Source organism: Daktulosphaira vitifoliae, unplaced genomic scaffold (genome assembly GCF_025091365.1).
Source record: "Daktulosphaira vitifoliae isolate Bord-2020 unplaced genomic scaffold, ASM2509136v1 Scaffold_5, whole genome shotgun sequence".
Taxonomy (NCBI): domain Eukaryota; kingdom Metazoa; phylum Arthropoda; class Insecta; order Hemiptera; family Phylloxeridae; genus Daktulosphaira; species Daktulosphaira vitifoliae.
The window spans coordinates 4690602-4708396 of record NW_026099576.1 but is presented as its reverse complement, the minus strand read 5'-3'; the positions used below and the strand labels follow the sequence as shown (position 1 = coordinate 4708396).

Below are 17795 nucleotides of genomic sequence, written 5' to 3'. Positions count from 1 at the left end.
TTGAACAATTAAAATATGAAAGCAATTTTTAAAAGCTAAAAATTTATTTTAAGAAAATATGCATACGATTGCAAGTAATACAAGATTTTAAATTGTTTTTATTTTACTTAAAATATTTTTTCTTATTGTTTAGTTCAGTTAATATCAGCTTTAGTAAGAACTCTTGTTGAATGTGACAGTTAAACATAAAAGTCATAATAATATTAAAAATACTTCTATGATAATATAATAAATATTATTCATTTAAAGTATATCTGATTGGTGATGAAGTTGCATTATACACTTTTTATTAGTATTTATATTTTTAATTTTTTAAGACATAACAATAAAATATATCACAAAATAAAAAATAAATAGTGTTATATCAATTTTTAAACTTTATTTAGAGCTATGTTTTGAACAATATAATCTTTCACCATCTACATTTGTTGCACGAGCATACTTGGCTAATAAAGTGTTAACATTCATTTTGGCCGTAGCAAGCTTCCTGATAAACAAAATTAACAATATAAAATCAAATATTAACTTTAAATGTTGATAGTTAATATATTACTCAACAAAAGGGCAAATTTCATCGAGAGTCCATTTTTCTTTAATTTGAAATAAATGTTGAACTCTTTCAGAAATGTCATCAGGTAAATCTTGTTCATTGAAATAACAAATTGTTTGTGGATGGCTTGATTTATCAATTAAAACAGTACCTTCTAGTTGTTTTAGATTCGTAATCATCCCTAATCAAATGAATATTTTTAGATAAAAATTAATTTTTGAGTTGTTAATTGATACTTGGAAAAGCCGGGCAAAATTAAAAAAGAGTAAAAAGGATAGACTTATTCCTAGGGTGCGATAACCTAGTATGTTACTATAGTAAGTAATTTTTCACAATAATTTTATTGACAACATAAAATTTTATAATAATTACATGATAAAAGCCAGTCAAGGCTTTATTTAAGGGCTATAGGAGTGGATTACCCTAGTGAAAAATGCTTAAATAATAATAGTTGTAATAATTTAGTCCATATCTTTGCCAATCAGTACATTTAAATAAGTTTAAAATTTTGTTTGCTCATTTTTTGAAGTATCATATTTAAGTGATAATAAAAAAATCTTTTGATATTATCATTTCTATATTAACAAAGACGATATTAAGATCAGTTACATAAAGCCTAGAAATAAGTTTAACATGTATATTAAACACATGAATTTACCTTCAGGCACACTCGCTTGCCAAGCTACTTGAAAATCAGTGAAATTAAATTTTTCACATGGTCTTAGTAGCATAGAAGCAAGAAAACGACAAACTTTATCTTCAATTAAAGATCGATGAGTTTCATCTGTAACAGGAAAAAATAATTTTAGTATAAAAATAGTCATGTTATAATATTCAATGAATTCAAACATATTCACTTTCATACTTAAATTTGTAGATAAACATTTAATACTATATTTATCAATTATATGATATAGAATAGCTGAGGGTAATAATTCACTAAGAATTTTTACTGATTCATCCATTGGTACAGCATTATATGACCACGACTGTTCATCAATTAAATTTAATAAGAAAGATAATGCTCTAGCTTCATAATCAAATTCTAATATTCTCCAATAATCTAAATTAATAAAAATCCTTTGAATTTTTATTTGTAAAAAATAAATAAACAAATTCTCAAAAAAAAAATTATTCTGTTTTAAATACCATTTATTTGAAATGCACCGATTTCTTTTAAAGCTTCTCTCAGTTCATCATCACTAGCTTGTACTATTGTTGATAGTTTTTTAAAAGTATATAATTCACATGTTTCGGAAATTTCAGTTTCATGTTCCGATCCTTTATAACTCGATTTGTTCAAAATATGTATTAACTTTTTTAATCGTGGCTTACAGAGTCGAACTTCAAAATATGTATGGAATATTCCAATGATCTAAAAAAGAATAATATAACACATTCATTAAAAATTTTTTTTTATTATTATACAATAAAACAAGTTAAATTTGTCAATGCTACAAATTTACTTAACAAGCTTTAAATTTGAAATTAATTTGATCACAGGAAAATTATTTGTTAATATCAAAAACTATTTGTGAGCTTTTATAAGTTTTTTTAGTATGTTAGTTTATCAAATTTTTTTTAGATCAAAATATTTATATATAAAAATTAAATATAAACAACAGACAACTTATTAATTAACTCATATCGTTTTTCGTTATTATTTTAAGCATAAGATAAATCATATTTACTTTTACTAATAATATACACAATGCATTATACATACTTATATTAATAAAAAATTGTGCAATTGTGCAAAACCGTGATACAATAAATTTTGTCTTCTTTTAAATTCATAAAATGATCCGACAATAAACATCAGTTGTGGGGATACAACAGTTAAAAAAATTGGGGCGTGTGTTGTAATATACTTTTCAATATCATGAAATAAGATTATTATCCTGTAATTTAAGTAGATTATTTGGAGAAAAATTTAATAAAGAAATATTATTTACTAATATTGTATTGCACATGTTTTAGTATTATATCAATAATAAATTCGTCTATGTCAATAATATTAGTCACTTTTAAAATCTTTTTTTACTAAGAAGATACCCACAAATTATGCTTGTCAGTTACTTCTTATTCTTATCCTAATAAACAAACACAATATGTAAATCTTACTCTTAAGTATATATGTTGTATTAATATTATGTAAAATGTTAAAGTGATTTGCTTATTTTTCAACTATAATAATTTATATATATTATACTTATGTCAATAAAAATAACCACATAAGAAACAGACAATGATGATTTTTAGGTATACAAATTATTATAAAATGCAGAGATATCTTTTATAGAACGCCTATTCTAATCACATGCTTAAAAATCATGTAAAAAACATAATCATCATTGTCAAATTTTTATATGCTGAAATTATGAATTAAAAATCGGATATTTACAAGGTAACATTTCAAAATTAAATCTATATTAAAAATATTATTAATTTAAAATTAAAAAATATTAAACTCAGAAATTTAAATTTACTCATAGTTAATGCTTATATTATTTCATGATAAACCCTTGAACCACACTCTAAAAGAAATTAACTCTAATTTTTATCCAATACTTTTTAATTATTATATTTTAATCCATTATAGTTAAAAAATATGAGTATTAACCAAAATTATAAAGTTTTTACTTAATGTACTGTTGCCAATTATTAAATGTATCTAGCTTTTTTTCTGTTAAAAACTACCATACTATAACTTCTATAAATTAAATATGTAATAAAATAATATTATATATTAAAATTCAATATATTAAATGATTAATTATATAAATTAAATAATAAATAAATTAAACACTAAATTCCTAAACCACATACCAAGCTTTACATAGCTAGTATAGCATAAAAATCTAATTTAAAAAGAGTTACTTTTCTTTTTATTAGTTTTTCATCGCTATTTTCACTGGGAAAAGTTAAATTGGGTAATAACAAAATAGCATTTGAAGTTTCTGCTTCTTTTACATCAAATGTTTTGGTTTCTGTACATAACACTGCAGGTTCATCCTTGTCCCCTTTGAACACTACACTAATTTAAAAACGGTCAACTTTTAGACATTTCTTATAACAATATCAACTAGAAATTAGTAAACACAATAGCTACTTACGTTTGGCCACTTTTAAGGTTTGATAATATTTCTTCATCCAATTCCAATAATTTATAGTTATCAAATTGCTCATCAAAATATATTGGTTGAACATTAGGCTTGAGGTCATCTTCAGAAAGTTTAGCATGAGCTATAACTTTTTTGACATCTTCGATAGTTCTTTCATAAAAGCTAAAAAAAAAAAATTAAAATATATTTAACTACTTCAAAATAAAATTAACATACTTGTTGCTCTGAGACATAACGGTAGAATAATTTTTATAAAAATAAATTTTACTTATGAATTTAGGTGAAATACTTAGAGAAGTTAAAATTTTAAAATTATATTAAGACTAAATTAAAATAATAATTTAAAAATATTGAAGAAGATACATTATTACTCACATATGTGTAAGATGTATAATGATAAGGTAAATATTTGTAAAAAAGGCGGGAATAAATGTGTGTGTTGTGCAGTTGTAAACCTAAATATTTGATAAGTAAATCATCAACTTGTTGTAATTACGCTGTTAAAATAAGCTTTAATTAAAGTAATAAGCTTACTCGATAGATATCTTGTTAGTCTTGGGACTAATTTATTTAACAGGTATTTTATTTATTTGTTATTGTGTGCTGGTTAATAAGTATACTAAATTTCCCAAAAATGAGTCTACAAAGCAAAATAGTTTTAATAACTGGTGCTAGTTCTGGGATTGGAGCAGCTACAGCATTATACTTTTCAAAATTGGGAGCTAAGCTTGCACTTACAGGTAGAAATACTGCTAATTTACAAACTATCGCAGACCGATGTGAGAGTATAAGTTCTAACAAACCATTTATAGTTTCTGGTGACTTAACTCAAGAGTTAGATACAAAACACATATTTGATTCAACTATAGCCCATTATAAAAGCCTTGATGTTCTAATTAACAATGCAGGAATATTGGAAACAGGATCTATAGAAACTACTTCATTGGAACAGTATGATCGAATTATGAATACTAATGTTCGCTCAATTTATCATTTGACCATGCTTGCTATACCATACTTAATTAAATCAAAAGGCAATATAGTTAATGTATCAAGTGTTAATGGAGTGCGTTCTTTTCCTAATGTTTTAGCATATTGTATGTCTAAGTCAGCTTTAGATCAATTTACTAAATGTGTAGCGCTGGAATTAGCACCTAAAGGTGTGAGAGTTAATAGTGTTAATCCAGGAGTTGTCATAACAGAAATTTTAAAAAGAAATGGCATGAGTGAGGAAGACTACGTCAAGTTTCTTGAAAGAACAAAAGATACTCATGCATTGGGTAGACCAGGAACACCAGAAGAAGTTGCTAAAGCAATTGCGTTTTTAGCAAGTGATGATTCTAGTTTTTCAACTGGTAATACACTTTTAGTTGATGGTGGAAGACATGTCATGTGTCCAAGATAGAATTTTAAATTGATTTTTTATTAAATTCTATTGAAAAGATGTTTTATCATTTTTTTGATTTTTACTATCTATATTCTATTATAAATTATCAATACAATTATATTATATATGTCATAATGTTGAACAACTAAATTTTTTTTGTAAGCTTAAATGGTGAATGAAAGACTTTTTTTGTTTCTTTCATATACTTTATTGACAAACTGAAATTCCTTAACTTTTTTATTCTTTGGGATGAACATTTAAACATAAAACAATAGATTGCTTCTAGAAATTATAAGTTTACTAATATATATATATTATTGCTTTATCAGCCCATTAAGGGCTATTGTGGCCTCCCCCAAAGGAAGAGGTTTCTTAACAATTTATACTACGGGATGGGTAGTTAGTCCGGTTATATATGTATTTACATGAAACTTTATTTTCAATTTGTTTAATGACAATTATACAATGTGTATGAGGAATTTAATTATTTCTGTTTTTTATTAGAATATCATTTTATTGGTCTCCTTTAAATTAAATTAAAAAATTTAATTTGTTTACAGTTAAAAAATATTTTTGCTACGGTCAATTACCATTAATGATTAAAATATAAATCTGATTTTTGTACAAAAATTTTATGGAGTTATGATAGATTGAAATATATTATTGTATATAAAGCAATAAGCTTAGCTTTCTTTTGCCATAATCTTCTTCCAACCTACTTTCTTTTAACTCTTCTCCTTTTCCAGATTTTATAAATAAAAAAGATTTTATAATGGTTTGTGACTTGACTTGTCCCTACCTTTCATCAAAACAGTCTCATTAACTAATTTTTTTGAAATGCATAATATACACACTCTCTCTCTACATATTAATTCTCAATTTATAAAGTATTTATATCATTCATTCTTGCTTGTTATTGCTTTTAAATACAGATTCTATAATTTAACGATTTATTATCTTGATATTTCTAATTGTTTTTTAATATTATTGTAGTTGTTTTTATTTGTAAATTGGTTTTTTATTATATTCATTTTATAGCTAAAGTCGTGTATAATGTTTTAACTTAAGTGTCAAGCTATAAATTCACACAATAAAAGTTTAGTCACTTGAAATATCTGTAAAATAATTTTATTTGTTCTCGATAATTATTTTTTTAAGGAGAGGCATTATAAATTTAGCCACTTAATGGTTTTTTTTGTTTCAATAATATTTATAATATTGAGTTTAAAGAAAATACTTATTTTCAGTGGTATGCCTATATAATGGGCTATTTAGACTGTTGATCCAGGGCGCCTCTAAGATTTTTGAGGGTGTCTTAGCAAATAACCCTAATAGAACTCTAGTTAAAATGTGTGTAATGTTATTTATAATTTATATTCTTACGTTTATGTATATTCCAAGTTTTTTAATAGCAAGTTATCTAAGGGTTGTTAGCAGTGGGATACCTAGAAATATTATTCAGGGTAAGCTAGAAAAAATATTTTTTTCTTAACAAAAATTCTTGGGTAGCATTAAATACAAACGTTTTGAACTCAGAAAAATGTGTCTAGTGTTATTTTCAGATATATTTTTTATAAATAATTTCTATTTAAATGACAAAAATTATTAATCAATTATGATTTACAATACTTGAAGTTTTAAAAATACTTAATTTAAATACAACTTAATTAAATTTTAGTCTTAAAATTCTTGAAAATAATTATTCTTAATGTGTACTGCTTAATAAATACATTGTTTATATTCGTAACACAAAACTTAATATAAATTAAGAATCATGCTATCTTTGCTTTGAATTTTCAATCTTCCTTTTTAAAGGAAAATTGATTAAGGTTTGAAAAACTATAAGTGATGCAATTTTGATTCAAATAAACTTCAGGTCACCTAAAGAATTTTAAATTTAATAAAAATCAAAATTGATTTTTTTCTTATATAAAAGTTTTTTTACCTAATAGTACGATTTGAGATACTTTTATAAAACTGAATTATATTTAATTGTTCCTTACAGAATACTAGGGGTGTCATTTAAATTTTTATTTTTAGTACCCGTAGAAGTAGCAGAGGTCCATATGTATTTATTGAGGATAAGTGGGTTGGGATTGGTTTATAAATGTATATTATAAACAATGATTATTTATCATCAAATATGGTATCGTACTAGCTGTAAGACTGTGGTCTTACAGTTTTGGCAGTCTGTAGTGCACCAAATTCACAATTCGAATAAAATATTTGTGTGGTATTAGTTTTTTTCTTCTTTTATATAATTGTTATATGTTGCTTTCACAATTTTTAAATATGTTGCAATGTAATTAGGTGGGTTAGTCTACCGATCCTCATCCGAATTTCGCCTATGAAGACCACATTTCGATAAAAGATAAGATATTTATTTATTTATTTTATTTTTTAATTCGAAGTCATTTGAATTCGAATATTTTGTTTTTCATATGAGTTACACTTCATGTTATTTTGTTTTTAACATTTTTATTAGTTTACTATCTTGGATGAAGTCTGTATTATTGTTTGTTTATTATTAAACATTAATTTCGATCTGTGGCCTACAGTTTTGGCAATATATAGTGAATCTTTGATTCAACAAACTCTTTATTAATCGGAAATCTCTTAATTTCTGCTCGAATTTTCCTTAAGAGCGATACAAAATAAAGAAATTTTGATGAGATAAAAAACATGACATAACATTAATTTATTGTTAATATGTTTTCAGGTCATAAAAATTGTTTAAAATCCTAACACTTACCATGAAATAAATTTCTGCTAATGATACTAATTTCATGCTTAATAATAATAAAAAATACATTATCAATGAATTCTGATAGATATTTTTTATTTTACCGTAATAAATTTTGGTTTTTAATTTTTATCAGATTTTTATACAAATTTTGCTGCACTAATGATGAAAACAATGATTGGTGTTGGATAAAATTATGATTTACGAACGAAGTGTGAGTACTAATAGTCATAATTCAACAAAAAATATGTAAAATTATTGTTTATCAAATAATCAAAAATATTACTATTTTTAAATCTAAATACATTTTCGGTCTCACGAAAAAGTGGACAACAAATTTAATTAAATACCAATTTTTTTAAGTTTTAAAGTGCTTACATATTTGTACGCATATATATAATGTTTTAAATTATATGATAATTATAATTGCTTTTTCTCTCCTTCAATTTTTCACTTTGCGAATATCTTTGAAGTTATTTAAATTAATTGTTTCATTTTGAAGATTTTAAATTTCATTATTTTTAAGAATTATATATCGAAATTAGCCTTTTATACTGTATTCTAGTAGTGTGCATGGGGTAAATATAATCTTTACGAGGAATAAACTGTTATCCCTTATTGTAGCAACATGCTAAACTGCTAATATTCATTTAATTAGGATAGACCGGTTTTTAACAAAAATTGTTTTAATAGAAAATAAAAATTATTTATCTAATAAATTTCTAATTTTGTAAAGCATTAGTTTATTTTCAGCTAATGAAAAACTTTATTATTTAAACGACAAAATTATAATTTTCAAATATAATTATTATACGTAAGAATTGAAAATGAAAATAAATCAATTTTATATAGAATAAAAATAGATAACAACACTTGTAGAGTAAACCTCCTCTGAGTTAAACTTACGTGTTATGAAATTAATTTTCAACAATAGTATTGCTAGTGCAAATGCTGTAACATAAATTGATTTCGAGAATGGAGTGGGTGTGAAGTTTAAAATAAAAGAAATATAGATTTAAAAATATTAATCCTACCCTTCGTTAAACTATTAATTATTAAAAAATAATAAAGTTACTTTAAAGAAACATAATTAGATTGTGTTTAGAATAAAATACTGACAATTTACTAAAATTAATTTTACTTTTATTATACAAAAATACATATTATAATATATAAAAAATAATAAATGCTAATAGTTATAAATTATATAGTGTAATTGATATTTTAATATTATTTAGGTTTTACACATAAACAATGGCGTATTTTTGGAGCGTTCTTGGATAAAAACCAAAAACTCAATTAAAAAAATATACCGATTACTTAACTTAGAAATTTTTTAGGGGGAATATAGTATAAAATTATTATGATGATCACTATACATTTCCAGGATATGGGTAAAATAAGAAAAATTTCCAACAACTCGACAATATCTGTTTGAAAATATGTCACAGTATATAATCCGTTTGAAAAAAGCGTAAAAATAAATTCTCCGGTAATTAAATATCACTACGTTTTAGTAAATGTAAAAATTAATTTAAAAACTATTTATTTATTATCTATGTTGGAGTTCTTAGGCACATGTTTAATTTTGTAAAAAGCCGCCACGCAAATCGTCATCTGTGGAATCACAAGTCCCACACGTAGAGATGGCCTTGCTGAGGCCGCCATATTGCCCCTCTATCCTCTCATCTATCATCATATGTTCGCTACATTTCCTCATATTTTTATCATTTGGTGCACTTCCCCACTATCCACACATGCGTCATGTTATAACTTTTGTAATGAAGTGTTCTCTGACACAAGATGATACAGTAAGATATATCTAATTTATTACATACACATAAAAATGTTACATGTATAAGTATTTTTAAATAAATTTTAATTTTTAAAATAACAATCAGGCGCAGTTTAATTTAATTAAAGTTATCCTGATTTTTGTTCTGTTGTTTTTATTATTAATAATGTTTTTGTTAAAGTAATTGATAAACGACGATAATACGTACTAGTTGATAATAGCGTAAGCAACAGCCAATCTTCCGGATAAGAATGGCCAACGAAGACACAAGTAGTGATAACGTTTCCGGCCACTAAGCTTCCTAACGTTCCAATTTGGCCAATCGAGTTTCGTCATCGTCAACGCGATTTCTGCTTATCCGTCGTCAACGCCTGAGTACATGGCCCCCTCATTTTGTGAGTCATTTTTCTGACATTGACTGGGTCCTACATTGTGTATTGTGTCACACCATACCCACTTGTCGTCGACGCCGCGCCCTATTTTAACTAAAAACCTTATAGTCGATGAATATTCATTTTCAAATTGACTAATTGACTACTCTATTACCCGAATGTGTGATCAATCGACTTAACTGAATTGCTACTAACATGCCATTCCCTCCACCACCTCCACCACCTGCTCCATCTTCTGGTCCTCCGTTACCGCCACCAATTGGCCTTCCAGCCTTTGGCAGTGGAGGCAAGAAAGGAAACTCAGGTCAAGCCAGGGATCAATTATTACAATCAATTAGACAGGGCAAAACTTTAAAAAAAACTGTTACCGTTGACAAGAGTAAACCACTTATCAGTAGTAAGTGTATTACCATATGTTGATCTAATTCTCTGATTATTTACCTAGATACATTTATTTATTGTTCTATGTTTAAATTTATTAGTTTCATTTGGAGTATATTTATTAACTTGTCTTAATTTTTTATATTATATTAGATTCTCCAAAAACTCCTACATCATGTAATGGCTCAACTAAAACAGAAGAAACAGTTTCTGGCATTGCGGCTCGAACTCCCAATGGATTAGCAGAGCTATTCGCTGGAGGAATGCCTAAGCTTAAACCAAGTAAGATAGTAGAAAATATTTTTTCTTTATTATAAGATAAGTTATTATTTTGTAAATATTACCATATGATGTATTTATGTTAATTAAAAAAAACTTAATAAAGTTTGTATATTATATGCATTTATGAATTTTGTGAAGTTAATCCAAACACTATCAGCCAGTACTAATTTGTATTAATTAATCAGAAAAACTAGTATTTTTTTACATGTAAATGTGTAATATTATAATTATTAACCAATATTATAATTGGAGGGGTAGAAGGGTAATTAATATTTAAATAAATAATCATTATAATTTTTATGTATGAAAATTCTATTGATTATCTTAGCACATATAAAGTATGCCATATAATGTTATACATATTTAAGTAATCATTAAAAACATTTTTTATCAATGTTTTACAGTTAAATTTTTCTCAGTTTTATGAAGTAAAAGACAATTTATATTTCAATAAAAAAATTCAAAAAGTAGTGAATATTATTGTACTTAAAAGTTTTTAACTTGAAAAAAGTGATAATAGTTAGTTGTATTATAAATATCTCTCTTTATTAAAAGCTTATCTACTTATGTCAGTTTTTAGTAAATTCAGTGTTAAGTGGCAAAAGTGACATATAGCTTACATATTTGTATGTAATTAATATTAATATGTAATACATAAGTATAATTATAATAATGATGCTACAAAATTTTCTAATTAGAAGGCTATTAAATTTTTTAGGGACTATCGTGAAACGTCTGTGTATGAAAATATTATAAAGCTTAGATTTTTTTTATAAGTAATTTATTCTATTTTAGTCTAATAATAATATTTACTAATTTTTATGATGTTCATTGAATACTAGTTTTTCAAAGAATACTAGTTTTTCAAAGAATACTAGTTTTTCAAAGAATACTAGTTTTTCAAAGAATACTAGTTTTTCAAAGAATACTAGTTTTTGAATTTTGTATAGGCATTTGGTCAACTTTTAGAAAAGTCTATTATAAAGTTTTAATTAGTGTTTGACGTTTTAGCCACAAAATCTCAGGCAACAAGCAATATTACACCAACTGCATTATTTAATCAAACTTCTATGAATAAATCACCATTAAACACAAATACTCTCCCATTGAAAAACGTAAATAGCTTAATAATTTTTATTTAATTTGTTCTAATTCTAATGAATTAATGTTTTTTAGAAACAGGATACTTTAAGAAAAAGTCAAAATGATATTAAGGCAAGAGGTCCACCACCCCAGCCACCATCATCTTATAATCAAAAATCAAACATTCCTTTTGTAATATTAATAATATAAACTTGTAATTTACCATTTTATTTAATATCATGATAATTTTTTTTAGAGTGCTTCTGAGCCAGTATCTATTATACCAGCTGGCGTTGGACACAACAGAACTGGTAGTGTTCCAAGTCTAATACCAGAAAATGCTTCTGGCAAAGGTCCCCCACCTGGAGGTTATGGTAAACCTAATGTAGCCCCCAAACCTCCAAATAAACCAACTGTACCAGTTAAAAAATCAAACTTGACAGTTAGTTCTAACAATTTAGCAGCAGGTGATGGTCGTAATTTAGTTTCTCGTGCACAAAGTATGAGAATTCCAAGAACACCACCAGCTGCTCCTAATAATCAACGTATGTTAAATAAATTAATCATACATTTTTTATTTATTTATCAATTATTAATAACTTATTTATTAGAGATTTTAATTGATTTTTTTAGCACCTCAATTCAACAACTATACTATTAGCAATAAAAATCAGTTGCCTGCATTTCATCAATCACAAGATAGTATTTTAAGAACAACATTAACAACACTCCCTAATCCTCAATGGGGTTCTCGAACATTAAGGCCTATTAAGCATCCTAGCACAAGACCTCCACCGCCTCCAATAAAAACACCATTAAATCCCCCAGCATGTGCTCCTCCACCTCCTCCTCATCGTAATGTTCCACCACCTCCAAATGTGCCACCACATAAAAATATTCAAAATAATGTAAGAACTATATTTATATATTTGAAATAGAACTTTTAATTAATGAATTGATTTATAGCTGAACAATGGAGTACCACCAACACCTCCTACACGTCATTCATCCATGCGAAATGGACCTACATCTGTTTTGAGTTTAACATTATTAGGTAATTTTTTATAAATAATGCTGTAATATAGTAAAATATAATATTAAATGTTATAACAATTATTTTACATTACAGAGGAAATGGAAGCTAGATTTACCTCTATGTTTAAGCCTATAAACAGAATTCCACCACCTCCCATTTTCCGAAGGGTTGATAAAATATATAATAGTAGACTAGTCGGTAAGTTTAAAGTATTTTGATCAGGTCTAGATTAAAGGAGGGGAGGCAAACACCCTGCACCCAACAATTTTAAGGAGCCCATTTTGAATTTTACTAGTAAAATTAACAGAACTATAGTGACATAATTTTTCTATTTTTTTTTTCCTTCACTTGTGGTAGCTATATTTTCTTTAGGAAGACCCATATAGTCATAATCCACCCTGATTTTGATGTTACAATAAAAATAATATGATTATAAAGTAAATTATTTTTTAGTTGCAAAACATCAAGCTCCAAAACCTCCTGGTTATTGAAAAGTATGACTAAAATTGCTCAAGTATTTGCAGGATTTTGATTGGTTTGAAACTTCTTATTATTAGGTATTTAAGTTTAGTTAACAGTGACTTGATTTAACATATTTTTATAATTGAAAGAAATTATATTTTTTCATAGTGAACTAGTACAATATTTTTTCAATTTATAAACCAAAGGAATAATTGTGATAAATATTAAAGTATTTATATTGATGAAATATATAAAGAAAATAATTTTTTTTTATAAAATATGAACTAGCAATTGATATAATTAATTTCTTACAAATCATAATTATAATATTTATATGTATTACTGTAACTATGTATAGTTTTAAAACTAAAAAAAAAAAGTTTTATTCCATAACTTTGTGATAATATTTATGCACTTGTTATGTTGAATTTTTTTTTTTTTTTTTTTTTTTTTAATTAATGTTAACCAAATTGACTATTTTTTGTATATTGGTTTAATTTAAAAGTTTATTTTAAATGCTTATAATTTTATTTAAAATGAGCATATGGTTGTAAAATAATTTGTATATATTGATAATAGTAAAATTATTTGTAAACTATTTATCATGACACAATATAATGGAGTTTATTTTTATCAAGAGAGCAACAAGTTAAACTGTACATATATTATACTTAATTATTAGTTTTCATTTATTTTACTTAATTTTGCCTAGTCATATTATAAGTTAATTAATTGTACATCATTAAATATATTATGATAATTACTAATTAGGTAAAAGGGTTTTGAAAAGTTGTGTTATTTCAATGAGATTGGAAATGTTATTGCAAAATCAAAAGGAATAAAATCTCTAACAATTTGTTGTGTTATTTTTAGATTATATTTTTTTATTCTTTGTTCTTTCAGTTTCATAAAAATGGCTTATTAGATCTTTACAATTACATAAATTGTAAAAAGTCAATTTATAATTAACTTTATAATAGTTTTGTTCTAATTGAATGATTTAATATTATACTGTTCTTTATTTACATTTTATACATAAATCTTAGTCTTTAAATTCTTAGGTTTGGATTTACATGAATGTAATTTAATGATTTGTGGTAAATAATAATGGCTACCAGCCAGTTTTATTATTTTGACTGTTTTTCAAGTAATTATTTTTTTAAATATTAGATATTAATGTATTTTAATCCTACAATAAACTAAATATTTTTTATAGTTAAGTTTTATAAATGTATTTCTTGGCTTTTATAGTATTTTACAGTGTTGGGAATGAATTTGTTCAAAAAAATTAATAAATAATTCCTAGGAACGAGTTATTTTTGTAAGAATGAAGCTAAAAACTGAATCCTTAAGAAATTAGAAACATGAACAAATTCATTTTTATGAGGACCATGAATAAAATTTACTGTTTTTTTAATTTGTTTCTAAAATATTTTTCTTTGATTCTAGTTATGAATAAGAATGTACTTTTATGTTGATTATTAACAATAATTTTTTTTAATGAAATTTAACAACCTTAATTATATATTTATATTATGTCTTCATTATATTATTTATTTTGAGAGCACAAGATCACAGGTGCAATCTGAAGTCTAGAGGGGCTTATCCCCCGATTCTTTAGCATCTCAAAAAAATTATGAAGAATACATATTAATTTTTAAGAAGGGGAGAAATTAAGTATATCTCCCAAAAATTTTGTTATAATTGTATCTTTGCACAAGATTATAAAAAGTGTATTGAAATATACCTTCAACTTTAATTTTAAACTATGGTTATAACTCTAGTATAGTAATAGATTTTTAAATACTTTTTAACAAAGAAAAGTTCCTATTTGAGCAAGTGAATTCAAAATGCTACACTGTTATTTTATAAATAAAATAAGACTTGACTACTTGTCTTTTCTTCAGAGCTAGTAAATATTGTCACTTTATAAACTATTGAATATAAGTTTTTGGTAGTGAATTTGTTTTCAAACCGACATTGAAATTGAATATTTGTTATAATATAAAACAAATGGTGACTGTAATAAGTAGCAATTACTGGTTGTTTAAATTATTATATATAGGTAATTTTTTCATCAAACCTATTACTATATAACTTGATACTTACATTTCAGTTATCAACTTATTTTTTAAATTATTATCTATTTTTATAATTATTTTAGTTTATTCTTTAATAAAAAAAAAATTTTAGTTTAATTACTTTTGGTTGATATTCTTATTAAAGAGTATCAGTCAATTTTTTCCCTTTAAAATGAATTAAATATGACATATCATTGATTAAAAATAATTGTATGTTACTTTAGAAAATCTGTAAAAAATTACTCGTACCTTTATCCATAAAAACTATGAATGCATTGCTTTTTTTATACTTTTGAAATGATTATGAAGAATATTGAATGAATTAGATAGTTTAATGATAGAAAAAATATTTTTATTTTAATAATAATGCTAAATATAAACAACATTTTTTTCATAAAAGTAGAGTCCTTAACATTCTGAGAATTAAAAGTTTAACTAAATAAATTAACTTAATGTACTTTTTATAAGTTGGATAAATTTCATCAATGTTCTTTTCGATTTTTTTGAGTCACTAAAAACAGAAAACACTGGTTATGTGTTGTGCAAACAGTTGTTTTTTTTTTTTAGAACATTTTTATATTTATACCTTTGTAAGCATATTCCAAAGTAGTAGTTATATTGTGCATATCATTTTCTATAGTTCTTGTCCAATTTTCAACATCTCCTAATTCTTTAAGAGCACTATTAAAACTGTCAATTAATGTTAGCCATTGGGAAGTCTGTTTTGAAAATAAAATGGCACTTTGATGTAACTGTTTAGCTTCCGCATCCAACTTTTTTTGATTTAAATATGCTTGGGCGACACTAAAATAATTAAACATGAATGTGTTCCTAATATTACAATACAGTTATAACTTTAATATTTCTATTACCCAACATTTAGATGTTCAACTAAAGCATTTGTTAGATCTTTGGCTGCATTTACTGCTTCTTTTCGCTTAATTTCTAAAATAAATACAATATTAAGAGAGTTTTAAACATATGATGAATATCCAAGAAAAACAAATACCCTGAATTTCTTTTCTTTCAGCTTGTTTAATTTGGTGTTCTTTGACAAGAGTTGACAACATTTTAGAAATTTAAAAGCAAATTTTAGTTTTAAGATTAATTCTTATCATATACGTTGGAAGAGACAAATATTTGGTCGTTAAAGCAAGGAAAAGATAAGATCTTATTTATTCTGTAGTTTGAGCCCTCCCGTTTTTATCACTTAAAAAAGTAATAAATTAAATTGTGTGATAAATTCCATTTTATCACAGATTAAATGAAATCAATTAGCTCTCTTAGCTATAAAATATTAACATTTTGAATTGTAAGCGGTAATTGGTTAAATCTCCTTGCTGCTTATTATTTGTTTAATTTCAGATACGTTTTCATAGCAGGAACAATAGTAGCACTAAAAACTTGTGCCGCAAGCTACATACGCATTCCAAAATTATTTTGATATATATGAATATTTGTTAATTTAGAAGCAAATCTTCAGTTATTATTGTTATTATCAAGATAGAAAGAAATTAAGTGTTTTTTTCTATTGAATTATGACAAATTTGGGAAATATGCTGAAAACACATGTCGTGTAGTTGACAATAAATGAGGCGAGTTGCAAATAAAAACATAATTTTTGCCATTAATCTTAAATTATGGAGAAATATTCATGTTGTTATTTAAGCCAATGAAATAGGAACTTATATCTGTAACTGAAGCTTTTAATTCAAAATTAGTGGTTTGAACTTTTAAAATTGTTGAAAAAATGTCTTACAGATCATTGCCTGTACAAGAACTTGACTTGATACAATAAAATGTACAATTAGCTGTTTCCAATATACATTAAAATTATTGTATACTTTGCTGGTTCATATTATTTGGGATAATTGGTACTAATAATACCTTTCATATCATTCAATAAGATAATAAAAAAATGTTTTTAGAGACTTTTCATCAACATATGGTAAGCATTTATATATTTTAGACCAAAATTTTTTTAGTTTTATGAGATATGAAGGTAAAAAGAGAGTAATTTAAACCAGGATTCATTTGATTTTAGAAGTAATTCTCTTAAAAATTGATATTGTTGGTAAAGAAAGAGTAAATTTTAAAAAGTTATAGACTTTTGTACCAAAAAAATAGATAGATAGCAAATTGTATAATTTCGATTTATTACTGTATCTGTANATTAAAATAAAATACAAAACCCATAATTTGAATACAAAAATAGCATATTTTTGAATACGGCAGCCATTTGCGTATAAAAGATAAGGTGTCGGGACAAATTTTTTTTTTTCATTTTGTAGTACATAAAATAAGCTTTAATTTTATATATGTTTGAAGGACGCAGTATTTCCGGAACATTTTCAAAAATTAAGTTGAAAAAGTTCATTTTTGTAAAAAAGTTACTATTTTAAATCCCCCCAGTGAACAGAATAAGTGTTAGATTTTCAAAAAAAATTATATCAAATGAAAGGGAAATATCTAAGGTTT

At 25.0% G+C, this 17795-nt stretch overlaps 4 protein-coding genes across 8 annotated transcripts; 2 read left to right on the top strand and 2 right to left on the bottom strand.

The window, feature by feature from the left end:
- Positions 1-357: 357 nt before the first annotated feature.
- Positions 358-9936, bottom strand: LOC126908466 (sister chromatid cohesion protein DCC1). Of its 3 annotated transcripts, none has more exons than XM_050690588.1 (8): positions 9809-9936; positions 3667-3837; positions 3431-3587; positions 1700-1925; positions 1416-1613; positions 1209-1334; positions 554-731; positions 358-487 (listed from the first exon to the last, which is right to left on the bottom strand). In XM_050690588.1, exons 1-8 carry the CDS (start codon positions 9934-9936, stop codon positions 379-381), a joined length of 1293 nt encoding a protein of 430 aa, XP_050546545.1. In that variant the 3' UTR covers positions 358-378. The 3 variants fall into 3 exon arrangements, with proteins under 3 accessions (XP_050546545.1, XP_050546546.1, XP_050546547.1); XM_050690589.1 differs by having other exon boundaries at positions 559-731; XM_050690590.1 differs by lacking the exon at positions 9809-9936 and adding an exon at positions 3892-4057.
- On the top strand, positions 4138-5197 carry LOC126908476 (3-oxoacyl-[acyl-carrier-protein] reductase FabG-like). Its single transcript, XM_050690604.1, has one exon. The coding sequence runs from the start codon at positions 4310-4312 to the stop codon at positions 5078-5080; it is 771 nt and encodes a 256-aa protein (XP_050546561.1). The 5' UTR covers positions 4138-4309; the 3' UTR covers positions 5081-5197.
- Positions 9937-10187: 251 nt separating the features above from the next.
- Positions 10188-15002, top strand: LOC126908465 (uncharacterized). Of its 3 annotated transcripts, XR_007704768.1 has the most exons (10): positions 10188-10389; positions 10527-10655; positions 11667-11770; positions 11832-11930; positions 11995-12283; positions 12372-12646; positions 12705-12792; positions 12868-12972; positions 13228-13331; positions 13405-15002. XR_007704768.1 is itself a non-coding variant. In XM_050690587.1 (9 exons), the coding sequence occupies exons 1-9, from the start codon at positions 10188-10190 to the stop codon at positions 13263-13265; spliced, it is 1323 nt and encodes a 440-aa protein (XP_050546544.1). In that variant the 3' UTR covers positions 13266-15002. The 3 variants fall into 3 exon arrangements, 2 of the variants coding, with proteins under 2 accessions (XP_050546544.1, XP_050546543.1); XM_050690587.1 differs by having other exon boundaries at positions 11838-11930; positions 13228-15002; XM_050690586.1 differs by having other exon boundaries at positions 13228-15002.
- A 645-nt stretch (positions 15003-15647) lies between these two features.
- Positions 15648-16505, bottom strand: LOC126906772 (biogenesis of lysosome-related organelles complex 1 subunit 1). The gene is made up of 4 exons (XM_050687609.1): positions 16327-16505; positions 16190-16262; positions 15904-16121; positions 15648-15828 (listed from the first exon to the last, which is right to left on the bottom strand). Exons 1-4 carry the CDS (start codon positions 16385-16387, stop codon positions 15800-15802), a joined length of 381 nt encoding a protein of 126 aa, XP_050543566.1. The 5' UTR covers positions 16388-16505; the 3' UTR covers positions 15648-15799.
- Between the last annotated feature and the right edge of the window lie 1290 nt (positions 16506-17795).